General features: G+C 37.0%; 1 protein-coding gene across 2 annotated transcripts in view; it reads left to right on the top strand.

Annotated features, from left to right (window-relative positions):
* Positions 1–3936: 3936 nt before the first annotated feature.
* The window catches only part of brinp3a.2 (bone morphogenetic protein/retinoic acid inducible neural-specific 3a, tandem duplicate 2), a 32973-nt gene continuing 13627 nt past the window's right edge, over positions 3937–23282 (top strand). Inside the window, exons 1-4 of one of the 2 annotated variants that reach the window (XM_046049910.1) lie at positions 3937–3947; positions 6704–6928; positions 19049–19239; positions 21152–21342. In XM_046049910.1, the coding sequence (XP_045905866.1) occupies positions 6708–6928; positions 19049–19239; positions 21152–21342 (603 nt within the window). In that variant the 5' untranslated portion in view covers positions 3937–3947; positions 6704–6707. Of the gene's footprint in view, positions 3948–6692; positions 6929–19048; positions 19240–21151; positions 21343–23282 lie in introns of those variants that run through there. The other variant, XM_046049909.1, reaches the window with a different exon arrangement.

Raw genomic sequence — 23282 nt, 5'->3', positions numbered from 1 at the left:
TCTGTGTGCTTTCTCTCTGCTCAAAGAAACGTTGCGTGTTCCCTGTGTAAATGTGTTGGACATGTTTTACACACATGAAAGAAAAATTGTGTGTCACATGACAAGGCTGAGGCTATTGTGCATGGGGGCACATGCTGACTGTCAATTTAGCCAGAAAGCCATTTCTAAACCTTCAGGGCCCCATAACAGATGTTTTCAAAAGCAGGTAAAAGTGCTTCTGAAAGCTCATACTGTTTTTAATTTAACATACAATTATGATTACCTTGGTGCTCAGAGAGTATGTCTGGCAAAGTTTTCATAATTTGGAAGAAGATTATAAAAAAATAGAAAACAAAACAGTCACTTCATTGCTAAAATCAACATGGATAATTGGTAAAGAGCTGTATTTGCTATTTTTGATGCTATGTCTTGCCTTTCACTGATATTATTCTTGGTATTTGCCTATTCAGGGAAAGCAAGTCCTCATTACATTTGTGTGTGGGAAAATCTATTCCCCCATCATTTGCACTCTGCTCACAATTCCATTGAGGAGACCTCACAGGAACAAACAGAGCTTTCATTTTACACTGAGGTTCCAAACAGCCCCGGGTTATTGCTGGCCCACGTTGTGCAAAATCAAATTTGAGTGTATCCATTGGAGCCCCGGTGCATGCCTACTGCTTGAAATGAAAATTCCTTATTGTTGTATCAACCAACACTTGATTTGTTGTTTCTAGATTATGTGAAGGCTTCCTGCCTCAAGGAGGAACATTTTTTATCATTGTTTGATGAAAAGCAGTGTTTGTATAAGGTTCGAAATGTGACATAATGCCCTTGTGGAGCCAAAATGACATGTATTTGATATCACCCAGGCAGCTGATAACAAAGGCTTAGTGGCTTTGTTTAGGCGATAATGTGATTATAAGGCTGGCACAGACCTGTCTGAAAACAATGAATGTTTACAGACAGGTCTGTCATTGCAAGTGTATAAAAAATATGGAGAATGTGAGTCAAAAGTGGGTTTTAGAGGTATTTAAGAATGCAGAGGAAGAAGAGAGGGGGTTGTTTGACCAAGGAGAGACAAAAGAAAAAGACAAAGGTGTGTGAGAGGAAGGAAAAGAGAGAAAGTGGGAAACAGGGAACAGAGAGAGCAGTGTTCTCCTGTATCAGCTTTTTGGACAGCTGCCTGTTGGATGATAGGATTAAAGAGTCTTTTTAATATGACCTCTGTGCTCTATTTTGATATTAACACACCATACACTCCCCTCTGAGATAGGTCACTTTACACACAACATACGCCATGTAAAGCAAGGCAGTGTTTCACCTATAATATTTTTCAGACCAGTTTTGTTGCAGCATGGACACGTTGTCACGCCGCAGTATTCAACCTGATTCAACATGATAGTAAACCACAATCTTAGTATAACAGACACAAAATGCAACTCTGCTCGCTGTGTGGCCCTCAACTGCTGAAGGAATAGGGAGAAAAGTGCAATGCTTAAACAGAGAGCATGGCAGAAGATAACAGAAAAGCTGGGGCGACAGAGGTCCTCTGTTTCACTGTGAATAAACTATTCAACACTGCTGGAATGAGAACAGAAATTGCTAAAGGACTCTTTCACAGTTTAACTGCATCAACAACAAAAGAAGTTAAAAGAGAATTGGGAAGAAATTTCTCCATTTCAGTGTTGGGTAAATTTATTCCTGCCCTTATTTAACTGTTAGTAGAAGAGCTGTGCAAAATTGGATCACATTTATGCCTGCATTTCATACTATACATGAGATCCAGTGTAATGCTTAGATGTAAAAACTGGAGACTGGAGACTTTGACATGAGTCAGAATTAAGGCAGAGACCTATATTGCAATTATAGTGCCGACTATAATTTGGCAATATGATTGATCGGATCACGTTGGACTAAGTTCATCACAGTCTGCGCAAGTTGGTGTTGACAGTTGGAATATACAGTAATATAGTTTATAGTTTATATAATGATTGGTCATGATCAAGTCTCTGCCTGTTGTTCCATGTAAGGTTATTACAGAAGGGTGATTTTTACAACTGGAATCAGGATCAAGGAGAAAAAAGCAAGCGAGGCAAATGTTAAAGCTTGAGGGAGCTATGAGTGAGAATTATTTTTGAATCCAGTTCAGAGCCACAGTCCTGAAAAGCCCACCTCACTCTCAAAAAGCTACATCTCCTCCTGCTGTCTCTGCATAGTCCGTGTTTTCCACATACCTATTCACCATCACATTCAAATCTGGCATTTTCCTTTCTGTGCCTTTTTCAGTGGAAAAGAAGAATAAATTAGCAAGACAAACAGTTTTTGATGCATGTCCATTTTTGTTTTGGTACAAGAACAATGGCATCTTAAGTCTAATCACTGTATACTTGTTTACCAGTGTCCTTTTTTCATATCTCCAACTGAACCGTTAACACCCATGTTGTATTTTCAGTAATTCAGGTGCCAGGTGTTGAGAAGGAAGAAAAATGTGTGGAAAAAAAAGACAATGGGCCTCATGCAAGAACCACTGGTATGATAACAGATTTGTTCTGGATGTATGATTGGGTGACTATATTTTATATATAGGGCCAGTATGTGGACTTCTAGATTGGTAGCACCTTTATTAGACACTGACACATACGTACCAACTTTGCAGATCATGCATTCTGCTTCACATGGATCTCAACTAAATTTGAGTGTTAAAAGTTATGTTATGTTAAAAGTTCACTGTTAGTATAATACTAATATATTCATAGGTATCACTTTATTTGGCTCATGTCTGCCTACAGATTGTTTATAATAGGCCTATTTGTAACATTTAAATAGCTTATTAGTTGAGATTCAGCCTTGTTTAAAGTTTGATTAGGGCCAATATTAGTGTATTAATTATAATTTCAGATAATAGTATCCTATATAGTTTACCACTAGTATAATATTAATTCCAGTTACAGCAGTTTCATGGATTGTATGTTTCATTGTTTTGAAGCAATTTTGAGTAAAATTAATGAAAATCCCATGAAAATTCACTCTGCAGTTCAATAATATCCATATATAATAATTTAATTTTAAATATATTATAGCATATATTATAGCCTAAAGATGCATTATAGCCTAAAGATATAATTTATTTAAATTGGCTATTGATGCTATTGTTTAACACTACAACATCAAACGATTAAAATGACACTAATTAAAGGTTAATTTGTCTCTGTATATAATAAGGTCAACTGGAAATGTAATCTTTTGGATGCCTTAGCACATCAGGCCCTTGGAATATAGTGACAGCTTGCTGATATATTGGCAGAGACAGATGAATGGTGTTGCGACTAAGTCTACCATGGGATGTGCTGCTGCAAATGTGAAACTTGTTAGAGCTGCGACTACACAGACAGACATACCAATCTTACCCTGTCATCTTAATTCCACTGCTGATGCTGTTAAAAATCATTCAGACTTTACTTTATGGATCTCAGAAAGCAGGACTTCAATCTTTGAACTTGTAAAGTTCTTCTTTTTACTCTTCGATGTAATTTTCATGAATGAACACTTCCCGGCATATGGAGCGGGAAGCATAGCCTTACATTATATATATATATATATATATATATATATATATATTATAGGGCTGGACACGTAATCGCGTTAACGCATTAATTAATTAATGCCGATAATTATTTTATTGCATGTTAACACAGTTTAGTTTTTTTAAATTAAGGTGCGTTGCTCACTGGCTCTGAATACATATCACAGTCAAACCATGGGTCACAGGAGGGGTGGGATGTTGATTAGCCTGAAAATCACCCACCCAAACAAGCAGTGGAGGGAGGCTTCGGCAGACGTGTGGGAGAAGACAGCGTTCCGCGAGTAAACAACAAGTGCTCTATGGATAGTAACCATGGCAACAGCTTCTGTGCGCTACACAGCTGTAGTCTATTTAATTTAAGTTAAAATTATAGGCTAGCCTACATAACTTTACCTGATATGCCTTCATTTAGTTTTGCGGGGATGCTTTGCCATGCTAATTCCCTCCTGTTTCTTGTACTATTTAGTAAACAGTAATAGATTCTGGAGGATCAGTCTTTCTTCCAATGATTCGTGCTGCGCATCGCATACAAAAAGTTCAAGACAATTCAGCCTCGGCAGCGGGCAGGCACCCGCTTGTCGCTACACGTTGTGCTCAACCACTTCACCTCACTCTAACAGGGAAAGTTGATACTGAACATAGACTCACTGTTTATGCTGCTCCCTGATAAAAGAAAAATGTTTCTACTAATACATGTTCAGAAGAAAACCCCAAGAAAACTGGACTCTGATATTAACTTGTTTTAACAAGCTAGATAAGAGGTAATCCCCTGGCAGTGTTTAATAGCTTGGTTTAATATTTGATTACATTAATGTTTAAGTTGAGATTTACACGAAATATGTTATTGCTACTGTGTAAAGGAAATACTGCTGGTAAAAAGCACCTTATTTATTTAAATACACTTCAATACACTGTTGCAATACACTTCTTCAGAATTCATTATTCAATTTTGAGCATAACAATGACATTAATTGCGATTAAAAATTTTAATCATTGCCCAGGACTATATATTATAAATTATATTCTATATTATTGGGGCATTAATTATGCTAACTTAAAATTCTCCTGAATGTGCGCTCAGTTATGCACGGAAGGCATTCTTCATGTTTACGCAGGTAATTTACACAGTTATCTAAATTTAGGAGTGCTTGCTGGATACTGTTTTTTCTCAACTATTTGTAAGAGTACAATGTTAAAAATTAAACTAAGGGTGAAGTGTCTTTGACCTTGAAACGAGAGAAGTGAATTTGAATTAACAGAACTGAAATTGAAAGTTATGTTTTTCAATACAATCATTCAAGTTAAACAATACAAAATCAGATTATGCTGTTCAAATTCAGTTTTAATGCAATTATTCAAGTTGATTCAGATTCTACTGACACAGATATCAGCCCCTAACTTTCTAGCCACCTCCAGCGGTTGTGCACTCTTTCCATTCTGCCTGCTGTGTTGGTTGAGGGTAATGCTTTTTGAAATCCACACACATGTGCACACACCAACACACACACAGTCATATGGCTGAGTTAACTTGACAGATTGTCATCAGAATACTGTAATGGGACTCAAACCCCCTTACACCCTAACATACACAAACACACACTCACACACAGCAAAGGAGTGTGTCACTACTGGGGAGATGATTGACGGGGCTCGAGATGGTTATGGAGACTAATGTGAGCCCTGGACAACAGTCTGCACAGCATGTAGTCTGATAAAACACAGCAACCAGGTCTTTTTATTTTAGCAAAAAAAGTTTGTCTCTCTCTCTGTGTGAGTGCATTTCTTCCTTGATTTGCATGCGAATACAACTCTTAATAGAGCTGTTGAAGTATGATGTGTATAATTTTGAAAACATCAGCCCAGTAGGTATTTGCTGAGTTAAAGGGATGAATTCACAATTAGAATCATAAGTCATAACTTCTACCAGTTTAGAAGCAGTTGTACTAGGATAGTTGAATGTTATATCAGAATATCTCTGAAATCCACAAAGTGAGGCTGCAACATAAATCTGTAACATTGTTAATAAAGTCTGCAAAGTATTTTCCCTTTTACCCAAATTAAATTCTTGTTTTGAATAAGAAAATCCAAACTCACAGCAATCGATGAATCATCATAAAAGTGAAACAATGTGTTCTAAAAAAGATTTAACTTAACTGTGCTGTGATTTTCTTTGAAACCAATTTTAGTTGTAAGGAGTGCTGGTCTGCAATTAATAATTACTTTTATTATAAATCAATCTTGAATTATTATTAATTTTTTTTACAAATCATCAATACATTCTTAAATCTATAAAATGTCTAAAAACATGTCCATCATAATTTCCCAGAGTCCGTTCAATATACAATTTGTAATTCCAACAGTCTAAAATTTATTTTTCTCTTGCAGTGTAAAATGTTTCATTTTACAGTTTTACCAAAGGGTTAATTCTTGTATGGATTAAGTAAAGTTGACAGTGGAAGGCAGATATTAAAACTTATTAGAATCAACCTAATATTTGCAGTTAACATGTCTGATTTCTTACATTTTTTGTGGTGTTATTCTATTTCTATATCTTGTTCTACAATATAACTGTGTTCACACATCCACTACTGCCATAATTAGTTATTGCTAGTGACTGTGGTTTGAGTGACCACAATTTGTGATGTGCTTGAACAAATATGTTAAAAAAACAAAACAGAGAAAAGCAGCAATAAGAAGCTGCAGTGAGTAATTTACTTATATGATCAAATTATTATCAACATTAACAACTAATTTCCTGTCATCACAAAATTGATTTAATGGATTAATCATTTACGTTTGGATTGTGTATATTTTGTAGCTTTTATGTTAGTATTTCTGTGTAATGAAACTCCTTCAAACTATAAAAAATCCAAGTATCTTTTTCTTGCTGCCACATGGAACTGTAAAGTTGTGAAATATTGTAAGGTTTTTGTTTCTCTCTGTCTTTACGCTGGATGTGGGTGTTTAGATGGATCCTTATATGGGTGTTTGTGTTTTTCTTTAGGTGTTCGGGGGGCGTTGAGGTGATGCAGGTCCCCTGGTCATCCCAGTGGAGGAGCCAGCTAATGACTAGTGGCTTTAGCTGCTGAACGCCCCCCCCACCATCACCACCCTCACCCCTCCTTCGCTCCCTCCATCTCTGATGGCTCTATGGGGCGTCGTCAGCCTCAGCCTTCACTGCTGGGTGTGTTTACGGTCTGCAGTAACAGCAGTAGCAGCAACAGCCAGCCTCCCCAATGACAAGCCCGGGGGCCCCCTGGACTGGCTCCTGTCGGATAAAGGGCCCTTCCACCACTCCCCAGAGTACATAGACTTTGTGGAGAAGAACCGGCAAGGCTTCTCCACCAGATACAAGATATACAGGTGAGTCATGACTGCAGAATTGAGATAAACTCTACTTACAATAATACTGTAATATCAGTACTCCTATTATGCATTAGGGTTAGGTGATGTCCTCCAAATTAGCATGTACAATTATGTCCACAGTGCAATATTGCAATGGTTATACTTTGTTTTATACTTTTTATATGCATATTTGTTGGATATTAATTACTATTTGGTTTTTTGCACTTTTGAGGACATTGATTAACCTGGTCTTTCCTTACATTTTCTCCCTATAGCCTATGCTTAAGCTACATAATTTAAAATACTAGCCTAGTCTTGTAACCAGAGTATACCAGTAAATAAAAAAAGGCGGTCAGCCCAGAGGATTTGAGCAGATGTTGATCAGTGATGGTGGCAAATTGTTCCTAGGAGAGAACAGGAGAGTTTGCTCTGTAGGTAAGATTTAATCCTCAATTTTGCGATACAAATAAATACACAACCTGATTTACTAAGGCAAGCGCAAACCATGTACATTTAAAAATATTTTTTATGTTTGCGTCTATATGAAAACATATCTTTATTGGGCAGTAAATAGTCTATTTAAATAAACTTTTAAATCATGACGTTATCATTGTAGAGGGCTCAGCGGTCAATGTCTGTCAGACATCGTCCATTGGCCTAAGAGTCAGCTCATTTAAGATGAAGAAACAGTTCATTGTTGAATTTAAGCATTATCTAAAACTTCAGATGAAGATCCCACCAGCCAATACTAACATTGTCTTATTCACTCTAGGTATGTGAGTTAGCATGCTACTCACACGAACAAAACAGAAATGCTAGCTAAACAGAGAATAGTTTTTGCTAGCACACTGACATCACAATCATAAAGTGATCAGATGTACCACTAGTTACATTAGGAATGTACAGATTAAACAGCAGCTATTTTGCTTTCTTGCAGAGAGTGAGAGGAGAAGATTGATACCACTCTTGTGTCTGTGAGATAAGTATGACGCTACAGCCACCAGCTAGTTAGCTTAGCATAGACTGGAAATGGGGAAACTAGCCTGGTCTGACTCTGCTCAAGGCTAACAAAATCTCCCCATCCACTTCTCTATCTGACATACTGGTTCTGATTTTGTTTAGTCCGTAATAAGTTGTCTGGCACACTACCCCCCTGTAAAACCACAACTTGTTGTTTTACACTTGTTCAGTATTTAAATTAAGTAACTTCATAGTTACCGTACCAACACAAGAGTGGCATATTCCCCAAAAGGTTGAATTATTCCTTCAAATGCAGTTAGGACAGCCATAAAACAGTTAACAGTTTACAACCACAGCTACCCAAAGACTGAAGACCTCTAATACAGCTATCACTGTAATCACTGTCACAGCAATAATTATCTGGTATATTTCATCAGCGTTACTTTCATTGGTGTGTTTGTTTGTGTTATGTTTTGGGGAAATATTCTGTATAGAAGATTTCTATAAATCTAATGATTCAGCATCATTCTTGGATGCTGGAATAGAGAATTCCTGCATGTTTTCATTAAAGCTGTATATTTGTTAGGTACCACAAACCCATTAAACAGTCAGTTGTTGCATATTTTGAGACGTGTAGTAAGAGAAAAATATAGATTAGGAGAGGTGTTCATAATTAATATGAACCATGAATTTCAACAACCTCAAGCTCACCCCACATTTGTACAAGTCCTTACCTGACCCTTATTAAAAGTACTCTAGTGAAAATTATATTGCTTGCAATGAAATTCACTGCAGTTAAATTAGGTGAAGTTGAATTAAATGATAGAGATGACTAAGGAAGGGACTGAACTTTCATCAGCCTCGGTTGAATTAACGTGGAAATGTGCATCTGTTGTAATATTTTTGTTTAGGAAAAGATTAATGTTGAGGAGAAGGTCATTCCAAGGGCATTTATCATAACAACATATGAGATAACGTTATCTGAACACTATTGTAGTATGACAGTAGCATTTACAGTTGTAGCTGCAGAGGGTTTTCATAAGTAGTACATTTGGTTTTCCCTGCTAACTTTTTTATTGTGACATCAAAATGATGTAATGGAGAAAATGCAAGACAACTGCGTATCGTATATTAGTGCACACAGAGGACAATATGCTTTATGAAAACCTTATTCATGGTTATTTAGTATGCAGACTGCAATATGTGCCCTGTGTTCTCATGTAGAAAAGATTTCTCTCTGCCAATGTTCACAAGATATCTGGTAAATGCCTATATAGTATCATGTATTTCATGCAGGAATGTTACTATCAACTGGCAGTATATCACATTCTGCTGCCTTCCAAACCCTTAAGAAATCACCTTATCAGGAGGTCAACTGAAATATGTTGATTAGCACCTGGAAAGAATTATGATTTGTCATGACAGCAACACAGTCTGAGGTGTCGGCATGCGACCAAATTAATGGAGATTGTATTATGAATCATATTCTTCGTCATTTAGGAGGATGTTGTCCAGGCTTCTGGAAATAGACAGACAGGGTTCCTGACATCTATGGATCGGTGCAAGGATGGTTTATGGCTTTAGTGATCGGTTGCCGCGTTAGAGCTTTTTAATATTTCCTTCTCTGGCAAAAGGCAGCGATCCGTTGGAGCTGAGCTGCATGGGTGGAAAGATTAATAGTCTTATCATGTGGCCAAGTGATTAGTGAGCTCTTAGTACTTATTACTCTGCATTATCACAGAATCCCCTGAGAGGCTTCTGTCAGCTGCAAGGTTGTGTTTGAGGCTCCCTAGATTACCACAATGCGGCATTGATTAATAGTGATGATATTAAAAAGAAAAACTAACCTAAAACGTAAATAGCCTGTAAGTCTTCCTAAATTGAAATTTATTTGGATTTAGTCCCATTCGATTTCAGAAAGGGATCTGACAAAGACAGGAGGGATACAGCTGTGGTTAAGCTTCGGTTTTTCTGTTTTGGGAAATAATAGTCCTCTTTCAGTGCTTGTGTTGGTGGGGTGAAATGTGGCGATGATTTTGGCAGCTCACACCTGGAGGTTGCTCATGAAAAATTCAGTAGGGTTGCTTTATTAAAGAAAATGGACCCACTGCAATATTGTCTCAAGGGGGCCACACTTCGTAGCTGTGCTCCTGCTGTGTAATATAGGTTCTTAAACTTCCAAATCAAGCTCTAACCCCTGTGTACAAACAAGAAGAGGAAGTGATGTGGCGGTGATTTCCAACCTTTTCTTTCTTGTAAAAGAAATGTCGATTCTCATAGCTCACACTGAGTTACAACCTGTAACCAAAAGCTGATATTTCCTTTTCAGACTGTTTCATTTGAATAGCAACCTGTGGAGGTGTAATTAATTAAAAATATTTTGAAACTTCTGATATTAGAATCCTTTTTACTTTAATTAAACATAATATGCATCATGTTTTAGCAGATGGTCCAAGGCAATTTTGTTCCGATTTTCTGATTTAGTTGAGAAACTTCTGTGTGTGTCTTCTTCTGTGTGTAAATTTCCCAGCTCTGATTCAACCCTCGTGCATGATCAGCAAATGGACCCCAAGGACTGTTAAGTCACTTGACAAGTGACTTAACAAGCACTGTGCAAGCTAAGCCAGTGTCGCTAAGAAAGGCTGAGTTAATGTTTTAGTGCTAAAGACGTTGTCTGTGGATTCTGTAAGCTGTGTGTAAAATGAAACTGTAAATTTCATGCTGGTTAAAACCATTTCTTCAGTTAATTAAGGACAGCCATGATCATGTGAAAAACACAAGATTACAAAGTGCTTATTTAAACCTATATATGTTTCCTCTTTCTGTACAGGGATACAATTAAACACAAGCAATGAAATGTCTAAAAGCTTTATAGTATTAGAATACAGTTAAGTGTGTGAGATGTTTCTATGGATCCTTTTCCTTCCATGAGAAATTGTCACCATTGGAATTCACTGTAACTCACATGAGTTATACCTGAACATAGCTGCTATTCTGTGGTTAACCTTTTAACTTTTAAATCGCTACATGTTAAGCCTACATGGTATTTGATATTTAAAAGATTTTTATAGAATATCACATGAAAAATTAAGGTTATAATGAGATTAAAAGTGTAAAAATAAGGCAGTCATTTCTGTTCCACACCTCCACAGCAAAGTTGCTCAAGCTGCTGTCAATATTTATGTTAAAATCCTCCATAATAAGTAATTGCTTTATACTTAAAATGAAGGACACTCAATTGGTTTAGAAAGGAGTAAATTACAGTAGACGATGTCAGTGTGTCAGTAAGCCTCACTGTGCACCAACACAAAATCAAGACAATAGGACTCTAATAATTATCTGCAATTAGTTTGTTCTGCAAACCGGAACACGTAGGACATCTTGATCAAAAGAAAGCAGCTTACTGTTTGATATAAGAGCCACTTGAAGCACATTGAACAACAGCATATTTCCTAATCCACAGGGGAGTCTGCAGGTGCTCTAAAGAGGGTTGAGGTGAGTGTTTTAGAGTAGACTCCCTCAGTGCTGTTTCTCATCATCCTACTGCTACATTCTTACTGATGTTCTTTGTCTCGTCTCCTCTTGTGAAATTCCCTTAGAGGTTTTAGCAACTCCAAGTTGCTCCTTCTAGTAAATAGGCTGGTGAAAGAATGGTAATAAATAGTTCTCCCCCTTAGGGCACTTTTCCTATGCCGCTGTTTAAAATATCAGATTTTATATTGGTCCCTACACTTCCATATTTTGGAAGTTATAAGAGACAGTCTACCCTGAATCATCCCCATTAATTGCTCAGTTTTTAGTTTAGTTCTCACTTTTATTCAATTTGTTAATGCTGCAGGCAACTGAAGTCGGCAATTTCTCTCTAGTTGAGTTGTCTCACTAAAGTTTGATCTAGAAAAGATCATGGAAATGTAAAAAGAGGTGACGATTCCACTGTAAATGGAGTAAAGCCACATTATGGTTTTACTTTTTATCCTCATTTCAGGTTTTTAGCCACACTAGCAGCATAGATGGATGGCAAGGTCAGTCTACCTCTTTGGTCGCAAACGATATTGTATGGATTTATGAAATTTTGATTCAGACATTAATGTCCCCCCCAGGGTGACTTGCAAAACTTTGGTAATTCCTTAACTTTCCATAGAGCGCCATCATCATGTTAAAATTTACTTTGGTTTATGAGCAAATACCTACAAAACTAACAACATTGCCATCAGTCTATGATGTACTTTGTGTTGCTACTTAGCAACGTTTGCATGCTAATCCACAAAACTTAAATGGTGAACATGGCAAACATTATACCTGCAGCACGTTAGCATTGTCCTTGTGATCACACTAGTATTCATCTAATTGTCACAGCAGTTTCTATACTGAATACTACACAGTGTGTCTTTTAATGTGAGGGACTTACATACATCAATAAGTGTCAGTGGCCATTGTTCAGATCCAATAATAGTAAATGGACAGATAAATCTTAACCAAAAATGGACTGTCAAAAATTATAATTTACAACAAACACAAGCTTCAGAGCCACATCAGTTAGTTCAAAAAGGAGGGCAGAGGTGATTGAAAGTGACAGTATTATTTTCTGGTCTGGACTTCCTCATCTCTGCTAAATCCTAATAAATGCTCAAATACAGGAGAAGATAGATTACCAGAATCAGTGCTTCAAGCTACAGCGTTTGAGCAACCTCAGCAAATGTTGAAGTAATGGATTCACACCATGTTATCCCTCTGCTCAATTTCCTGCCTCTTACTGATTGAATATGAACGAATTTTTACAAGTCGTCTGAAGAAAATGAAAGAGGGCTTTTGTTTTTGTAGATGTGTGTTGGTGTGTGTGCTGTGGCGATTCACTGGAGAGCATTCCCATTGCTTCCAATGCAAACACAATGTGGGCCTTCCGCCTTAGCCACCTGTCCACAGGAAACCTTGCCAAGGGAACACTGCCATATTCACCAGGGTGAAGGCAGGAGTGTTGACATGTATTTGGCCGCATACTAAACAACATTTGGATAATGCATGTGATTATTTTTTCATGTGATAAAATTTCATTGCAAATATCATTTAACTGTGGAAAATTCATTAAGCTCAATAAATGTTATTAAAATGCTTAAATATTAGGCTGCATGCCAGTGAATAAATGTGGATACAGTAAATATCAGAAGCACAGTGATAAAAAAGGAGTATTTATATCCCTTTAGTAAAAGTACAAATACACCAACCTAAAAATACTCCAATCTCAAAGATTCAAAAACAAGCAAAAGTTCTGCATTCAATATCCTTATTAAGTAAAATGAGCTAAATGTATTTCTGCAGTAAAATTGACCCTGTAACTGACATGTTATTTTATATATATGACATTATTAGAAAGATCTGCGGGATTGCGAGATAATCAGTGGGGGAGGAAAAAGGGAGAGTTCTGTTATTTTTGTATTTATATTGTGGACCGTTCTAAAATATTAGCTTTTTCATAAAATATTGGATTATTTTACCTCTTTGGACCGTTACTTAAATATAACCATCTAAGAAACGGAAACTCAGTCATTGGAAATGCTAACAACACATAGATATCTTACATGTGACACATGATCCCAATAGACATGGCATTTTTGAGGGGTCACAAATCAAAAAGGTTGGAAACCACTAGTTTAATGTTTAACAATGCATTGTATTTTATAGGATCATCATATGTTTATTAGTAACTAGCTTTGAAATGAATACAGTGAGGTAAAAAGTAAAGGAAATACCTCCATATGTAATGGAGTAGAAGCATAGAGCAACATAAAATAGAAAATACTCAAGGACAGTTTTGCGGTACTTGTACTTTACTTAGGTACAGTATTTGAATATGTAACTAGCCGAGAGAAAAGGGGCCTCTTTGAATATTCAACAAAATTCAACAACTCAAACAATTTGTTATGATAGTGTCTAAAGAGTTAAACTGATGAAACTGATGTACCTTGTTGAAAAGGAGCAATATTATTGATAATAATAATGACTTAGCTGGTTGTAGGGAAGATTGCAGTCGCTAAAATCAACTCTGTGGTGAAAGCCATTTCATTTCCTCCTCTCCCTGCAGGACAAACCATTTGGCCTATCAGGGGTTTAAGATAAGACTAGCTAGCTTATCACAGTCAACGATAACTGAAGAAACGAACGACAGTGGGGATTTGCGAATACTCTTTCTATACCTGTTCTCAGCTCACCCTCCAGCCCCCCTCCCTCCTTTTTTTTTTCCACAGAAAGTGCTGCGGCTTAGAACTAGTGCTTTCAGGCTGCAAAGTGGAACTCAAGAGACACAGTGTCCCATTTGAAGAGGTCATTTATTTGTATGGCATGAAATGAGGTGAAGATTAATAGCTACACTAGATATATCTGAGAAAGAGATTAGTCAAAGGCTTTGTCTGAATACTACAGTGTCAGCAAAAAAGGTCAACGGCTACCACATATCCATTTAACATCATTATGTTTACTTCACACACTCTGCCTACAGTTTCTGCTTAATATTGTGTGAATCAGTGTCTTGTTTCATGGTTATATAACAGAAATTGAAAACCAATGTGTGTTGCTTGTTCTAAATTTTGCGTGTAGCACTTCTATGGGATTTAGACTCTATATCATTCAAACATCTGGGTGTTCGAGCTTTCCTCATTACTCCTGGTTTAATGTGATATATACCCTTTCAAAAGGCTACACTCCCTCCATCCATCATCAACAGCCAAGGTTGTTCAAACCATTCTGATTACAGCAGTCAAGCTTTTATTGTTGAGAGAGAAAAGTGCAGCATTTGACTGATGCAGTTCACCTAAATTCAATAAATGTTTATTTCATGACACAAAAATAACCCCTCAGTCAAGACAATTAATCATGTTCATTTTTACATGCTCCTTTTAGATTTTTATGTTCACATTAAAAAGGGTTCTTTTCATTGCAATCTAAAAAGCATGAGGAAGTAGCTTTTCAAAAAACTTTTAAAATGAACAGTGTGCTCTGTAAAAAGGCAGAAGGCTCTTTGAGCAACATTTTCCTGTTCTTTTCTTCCCATATAATCATGATTATGTGAATAAATTGGGGGCAGTGCCAGGTGGATAGCAAAAATTGGCACTGCACTCCTATATCCTCAGTGAGAAATCTCATAGTTATCACAACTGATTTGTTATAATCACAGCTAAGATATCTGTCTGTGACTTCATAACTGTCTCTTTATACATCTTTTGCCATAATTATTTGTGACAGAGGGCAAGCAATAATAAAGACAATCTCGCCTCTGGCCTGATATCAGAGTTGTACTTTTTTTAAACATCAAAGATAGTTGTGGTCTTCAAACAGTGTCTTCATTTTGAAAATACACATTTAATTAGTCTTAGCTACAGATGCTGAAATAGGTTATTTCTCTGTAGGTGGGTTTTCTTATGTGTTTAGCAAATTTTTCCTCTACATAAAGATTTTAAATTACTTCCAACCCACAAATAAATAAACTCCCTTTATCTACATTTGTTATTTTTTTTGCTCTGACTGTTGGTGAAACACTGGATAGGCCCTGCTGCTTTTCGGATTTTCTCTTTGAGGTATATGAGGGAACGCTAACAAAATAATTCATGAAGAATGTATTACTTTCTAGACAGTATAGAACAGTAGATTAATTTTGGGGTGTAAAAACATTTTATAACGGAACATCCCATGGGGTTTTGTATGTCTTTTATGCCTCTAAAATGAAATGTCACAGGGTTTACGCTACAGAGTCTATGGATATGCTCGTGCCTATTTATAGCTAGCCATTTCAGTGGCTTAAAACTAGACAATTTCAAGAAGCACACATTTGTTTCTGAAAACTACAACGTTTAACAGTGTCATTAATATGGAGCCTTTTCAATGCAGTCTCTTCGCCATTTATTGGAGATCATGGCTTTCCTTTTCTGTGTTTGTTGGCCTCACCGAATCCTTAAAAGTGAATCAAAAAGCTCTTGTTTTACAAAACTTACTTTTTTAGAGCTAAGTTTCTAGCTTCTATATATAATATAGATGTACAGTACCCACAATTTAACCCAAAATTTAAATGCTTGTAATTAGATTAGATGTCATTTGTTTCATGCCCCAGTGTCCCCATTGTTTGTTATCTAAGGAAACATGAAACACATGGATAGTATAGAATTAATTTTTCCTTTATAAAGTACTTGAACTTTGTTTCAAATCTTCCTATATTTCTTTTTAACATTAAATGTTTGTGCTAAATAAGCAGCAATCAACATTAAATTAGTATAAAAGACATTATACATGTTATTATCATTGTAACTTAATGACTTTAGCAATTGCTGAGTGGTTGTCATTGTCAGTTTCAACAGAGATGTTTCCCTGGAAACATAAGCACACAAAGCAACAAATTAGATTGAAAGTCTCATTTGGTACGTTCTCGATACAAGGTTCATTTAGTTAAAATTTTGGAGCTTTAGATCACATCCCATGATCTTAAACAGGTGCAGTTTGCCCATTTGTCTGAGTTTGAATTTCCAGTATTCTTAACACTTTAAGCATGTCTCGTCCATATTATTTTAAACGTTGAAAATGAGAGAGTACTAGCAAAACAATCCCACCATAAGGTGGAACAAATGGTCAACAAATGGAACAACTGTCTGATTCTGATTTATATATTGTTAAAATCTGATTAATAGGTGGACACACATGACATCACCTTTCATATGACATCATACTGTATTTTAAGGCCTTTAAGCCCAAAGCACAGGTACAAATTTGGAATTTCTAAGCTGAAAGCTCACATCTGAGAGCATATTTTCTGTAAAGCAAGCTGTTTTGACCTTGTATTTTTGATCTTGTGCTGCCTTAGTCATATGGAGTTTGGCCGTTGGTTCTGTTATCCAATTTGTAATGACAGCAGGTTAGCAGTGGCCAGAGTACAACTTGTAGCCTTGCCTGCTCAGGGCAAGTGGAAGTACTTTAATCGAAATTAGTTGTTGAATTTTTCTTTGGGAGGTACTAAGCTAAACAACCTGGCGTTCCAGGTCACTGGGTATATGTGCAGCCAACTGCTGGCAAATGTGTGTGTTTTTGGAAGCTTGCATCCATAGACATTTGTTTCTGATTAGCAAGAAATATTTAAAGAAACAACGTCTAGAGCCTTTATGAGGTGAATGACTATGTGTATACTATACATCACCTGAAAAACTGACACTGGCACTGCCGGGCCTAAATACAGCCTCACTGAGCTGCTTGCACGACTGTAGACCCAGTCTTGTTTTACGTTTACCAATCTTTAGTATCTCAACTCCTAACTCCAAATGAGTTACTTTTTGCAGTTACTCATACTGGCTGTACTGAGAGGGTGCTGATGTACGTAGTATTCCTGTTCCAGCAGCCATAAATGTAACATTATGTTGACTAGAAAGATATAAATAATGATTAACCATTTAAATTGCTGTGATCAATTCTCGGAATTAAAACAACAAATAAGGATTTGTATTTATTATTTAACTAAAATGCATGGGATTCTAAAACAGTAATCCAGTTTATGTCTCTCAGATGATTTATTTGACTTTGTAGAGCTATTCAGATAAATTATGCCATCCACACCTCTCTTCTCAAACACAATGTTGTCAGCCTAAAATGTGTACTGTTTGTCCAAATGGCAGACAAACAAAACACATGAGAGTCTAATTTAATTCATAGCATGCTCTTTTTATTAAGCTGAGTGTAGAACTGCAGGTCAAGGAATACAAGTATCTGTGGGGTAGACCTAGAACTTTTTGGTAGTAGAATAACTTTGTATACGAGTCAAAGCACTGCCAAATGCAATATCAGTTCAAACAGCTGTGCCTCGGGCAATTTTTCTACATAAATACCAGAAACAATGCATGCAGGGTGCCAGGTCTTTATTGATTGAACCTCCATATCCTTTGGTTCCATAAGTTTTTGCTCTAGTTCAGATTACCTTGCTGCCTTTGCCATATCTATTTTTTTTTCTCTCAAAATGTATGTGTTAGGTTTTTACATGAAAGCAGAAAGTCACAGTAGCTTAAAAGCTTAACACTATTCAAAGCTTTATAAAATTCTGCTCGTTTCCTGCTGTCTGGACTAGCAATATGTCATCATTTTAAAGGTGCTGCAATCAAACATGAACATATCCAGGTATTTTATAATCAATGAAGCATTAGCAATACATATAAACACTGCATATAAGATGCACTCGTGGAGGTCAGACACATAATTGTCAGAGGGAGACAGAGTTTTTTGTTCATAATACTTTGACCATTTGTATGACATTTTTGCTGCCACTTTATATTACATAATATATTCAATATTAGAGCAATGGGGCAATTTTTTATTCCATCTTGTAATTATTGTTATTATTAATTTCTATGTATTTCTGTCATGATGAGGCCATTAAGGAAAACATCTGTCAGCTGTGTAGTAGGAGCACATTTCCGTCCCATCATGGTTTCAAATGATACCATGTTTTTGTCTTGAAGTTTTTTTTAGTTCTTTTACTTCTGTCTTCACACTACCTTTCTCTTTTTCTCTTTTTCTCTTTTTCTCCTTCTTATGTCAATTCACATTCACTTTAGTTCAGGCTGCATCAGCATGGCCGAGGGAGTCCTTACAATGCAATAGCACGGAGTGACATAATGAATGAAATTTGCTACTTTCTCTCTATTTTTCATCTCTCTTCTAGTCATTTATTCCACTCACATACTCATCTTCAGGCAAAGGATGTACCTATATGATGTTGCTATGGTGAATTTGACCCCTGCTGGCTCCCCTCCTCCACCTTGATACTTAGGCCTGCCATGATTTTTTTCATTATGAATTTATCTGTTGATTATTTTTTTGACTAATTAATGCTTTTTCGTTACAATGTCCATATTCTTTGAAAAACAACATATTTGTTTAGGGTAACCAACAGTCCAGAGATATTCAATTTACAATAATATAAAAAGGGAGAAAGCAACAACTTTTTACATTAAAGAAGCTGGAACCAGTGAACGTGATGCATTTTGGTGAATAAATAACTTGGTGATTATTAACAGAAAGTAATAAAACATTTTAACATACTTTTTAATTTACTTATTGTTTCAGTTCTCCTTACCACATTAACCTAACTCAACTATTAATATATTGTATACTTGTTGTTATGTTATTTCTCCTCTATTTTATTTATTTTTTCAGAGAGTTTGGGAGATGGAAGGTGAACAACTTGGCGGTGGAAAGGAGAGATTTCTTGGAATCTCCATTACCTTTGACACCTGAGTTCATCAGGAACATTCGACTCCTGGGCCGCAGGCCCACCACCCAGATGATCACTGACAATCTGATCAGGAAGTATGGGACTCACTTCCTGTTGTCAGCTACACTGGGAGGTAAATGAAAACAAACAAAGTTGTTTTACTGTATAAAGGTTGATAACATTGTTTAGATATCTTTAGCATACATGGCATACCCTTATGCACTTACCAAATTAACACTTGGAATAAATTGGCCAACTGACTCCACCAGCTAGTATTTTGTTTGTTCAGCCTTGCATTCAATTTACAATAACAACTGCCAACAAAGGAGGCACATTCAAAAATCATAGTAATCTTTGGAACAGTCTTCTCATTTTTAGTGAGCAAGCGCCACTTTTGAAATGGTGACCAATGCTGGCAGATTGTATTATCTATCTGTTTCTTTGGTTGATGTTTCAACTGAAAATGAGAACCAAGCAAAAAGGGCTACATAGATGACAATCATGCTAACTCAGTACGGCAACAATGAAGAAAGATTAAAAAAGCAACGGTTTAAAAGGACCCAGGGAAAGTCAACATTCTCAGCAGCTGATGAGGACACAGAAATTAAGGAGATGTATTGCTGTTGTATTCCAGCATTGAGCAAATTAGCCCTAGTATTATTGAACAATAGTGAGGAAAAATGTGCTTTTAGGAATTACATCTCCTCCAGATGATATATTCTTTAGTAAAGAATGCCATTTGTGTTGGTAAAAGCTTTTAGAATTTGGTCTCCCAGGCATTGCATATGGAAAACAGATGGACATGGCACAATAACTCAGTCACAGTAAGTAACTGAATAACACATCACAGCAAAATAATATGCCACTGGCAGCACAGAATATGAATACATGTAAAAGCCTGTGTACTGTAACCCCGCCACTCCCACTCCCTGTCACAGTCACCCCATTTTTGGTTTTCTGCAGTGTGATGAATGGACAAGCATTAATGGTCCTCTGAGTAAAGAGAAGAGAAGAAAAAACTCATTTAAGATGCCAGAGAGGCCCAGGCAAGTCTTGCAAAGCAGATTTGCTTTTACAGAGCAACACTTGTCAATTACTTTAGACCTGACTCCTGGCTTAGAAAAGGTCGCTGTTGTGAGTGGCTGCATGTAATGCAACCCTACCAGCTGCCTGAGCTGATGCAGCCCCTCACTCTGGCTCTCAGCCAGCACTTAGTGGTATGAAGAGAGGAGAATGAGGAGTTTGCCTTGGATTGTTGCCAGAGATATGCCTCTGTGGTTGTGAATGGATTGCCTCTGTTTTCAGAAACATATGGACTTAATGAAATTAATAAATAGATTGTGATATTAAGAGGGTGCCCTTCAGCAGCTGAGAAAGAAAGGCAGTGGGCAGAAAAATGGCCCTGAAGCATTAACACTGCATTATGATGAGAAATATGATGTGCAGTGTCTTGGGGACTCTCAAACAAAGAGAGTGTGCTGCACCATGGACTGTAGATGTATGAAGTGCTGATGACCAATGGCTACTAATAAATGGTGACGTGGCTTTTTCTAATTGTGGTCAAGTGTTTTGTGCTCCAGAGGCTCCTGTATGGCTGCTCCTGTGCTTAACCACCTGGAATGTAATATGTGTCTCTCCTGGTGCAGAACAGGTGGTGGGTTTGAAAATGATGACAAAAGTGTTAACTAATACTTATAATTTAAAACTAAAAAGGTATCATGAGCCATGTCCGGCCAAGAAAAAAGACACTCAAATGTCATTAACAGAAAAGATCTGACACTTGTTGGCACATTGTTTGGTCGACAAGTGATTTGTGGCAAGTGCGGTGCATAAACACCTCAGCTCGGCGCCAACACCAAAAATCACTTAACACTCAAGAAATTAACTGTTTGATTTTATGTCAGGGAAGCACACTTAAGCCTAAGAGAAGCAAAAAGTTAAATCATACTTGGTAGCCCTTAATAACAATAGATAATGTGCACACTTAACCCATTTGAAAAATGTAAATATTTTTTAAATCAAATAAATATTGTGTTTTTGTGCAGGCGAAGAGGCATTAACGATATTTGTAGACAAGAGGAAACTGAGTAAGAAAGCAGAGGTGAGCGATTACTCGAGTAACTCCTCCACTGTGACTCTGGAAGCTCTGCACCAGCTGGCTGCCTCCTACTTCATCGACAGGGAGAGCACCCTGCGCAAGCTGCACCACATCCAGATTGCCTCCACTGCCATCAAGGTAACGCCTCCACATCTCTATTCTTGAGTTCCTGGGACACATTCTCACTCTAGTGCATTGATTATCAGCAATTCCATCTTTATTCTTACATCAAAATAAATTCAGTGTCATTACATACATATATAAGCTAAGATTTTGCAATAGCAAAAAGTTAGGGGCGGGTAGTTTTTGTAGATTACTATCTCTCCCATTTCTTTGGCAACCTTTTCTTGTCTTTGTTTACATAGTATCTTCTCTCATTTGTACAAAACAAAGTGTCTTGAACTGTTTCCATCTATTCCTTTTTTTTTCAAATTATGTTGCTATGTATGTCTTATAATTGCTAATACCAAGTCAAACTAAAATAATATTTTCTTTCTGAAAATCTGGTAAATTTAAATATCTACAGTGACCAGAGACATGTGGTCAACTCTCTTTACTCTCTGGTAACAATGGTTACAGACTTTAAAAAGCAAAGTAGTTGAATTAGGCAACATTGGGATGTAAAATACTATTACAGATGAAATTACATGTGTTCTGAGAAGCTCCCCAGAAAATCTTCTTTTGAAACACTTTTTGTGAGATGATATGATCAGAATCAGAAACACCTTTATTGCCAATAGGAATTTACTACAGTGATTAGGTGGTAGACATAGACATGCAGCATACAGTTGACAAATAGATGTAAACAAATATAAATATGTAATAAACAGATGCAAGTTATGAAATAATTATAAAACTATGTGTAAAAGAAAAACAACACAATATTGATATTTTGTCTTATACTAACTATATCCTATTTTCACTGAAACATTCAAATACATGCCTTTGGCTATTTTCATTGTTAACGATTTCCTTGTTATGATACAATTATCAGTGATAAAAATAAAGTGGAAGATGATGCTTTTTATCAGCCTGCTTGTAATGAGATACGACCTTCCACCGTAAGCACATCGAGTCTGGAGGAGGCTCACTGATGAGCACATATGGTGAGGGGAAGATAAATGAATCATGTGAAACACAGCTCGTGACAGTTTTCTGCCTCTGGTTGTCACCTTCAGGTAGCATGGGGTTAATAGGGCTACAGAAGGGAGGATGACCCTCCTTCTGCCTTTTTCTTTCCTCGGAACACAGTGGTAGTCAACTTGTGAAGTGTGGCTTTCTCTGCTGTAGCCGAACATGAATCAGACTCCATGTACTTGTATCAAAGCTCTGTCCTCTCACTACATTGTGTTTTGGGAGGGTTGGGTATTTTGTTCGCAGCTAAGGTGGGCACATCAGAGATGCAGAGGCAGATGTTTTTGTCTGTGTTATTTCTTGGGAATTAGGGTTTTTCTGTAGCTACAGAGAGAAAGAGAAGAGGAGACAGTGTTCCTTCATGCTCCAAGGCCAGTCATCTAGCGTAACTGACAGGTAGGAAGTGGAAATGGAGAGATTCACCTACATCACTGGTAGAAAGTGAGTCAAAGGAACAACAGATTCTTCCACACTTGTGCATCATTTCCACACGGAGCTGACCCACACAGCAGTGGAACAGATATAACTAAGCGCTGCTCTGCATGAAATCGAACAAGTTGAGGAATGAATGAGAGAAGGCTGGTGAGGCAAAGGGGAAATTGAAGCTCATTTTGGATGAAAAGCCTGTTACTATTGTGGTGTGCTAGGGATTGGCTGTGGAAATCTGGTGTCTCTTAAAGAAGTCACGGCGCAGAGCTGAGTCTGTGATCGGATCGGCTTGTTTGTACAATAAATAATGATTCAAGTTGTTCGAGAGTGTCTGGGATCATTTTTGTTACGGTCTGAGAATTTCTTAGACTGAATCAATGGTGATATCCCCACCTGACTCAGGCCATATTTTCCAGTCAGCCTGCACACAGTGATGAACAAGGCGACAGACTTGAACAAGGAAACAGCAGGAGCCTCTGGTTTCATATTTTCATCCTCTGGACAGCCTGTCAATT

Source organism: Micropterus dolomieu, linkage group LG05, assembly GCF_021292245.1.
Source record: "Micropterus dolomieu isolate WLL.071019.BEF.003 ecotype Adirondacks linkage group LG05, ASM2129224v1, whole genome shotgun sequence".
Classification (NCBI taxonomy): Eukaryota; Metazoa; Chordata; class Actinopteri; order Centrarchiformes; family Centrarchidae; genus Micropterus; species Micropterus dolomieu.
This window is presented reverse-complemented; position numbering and strand designations above follow the sequence as displayed.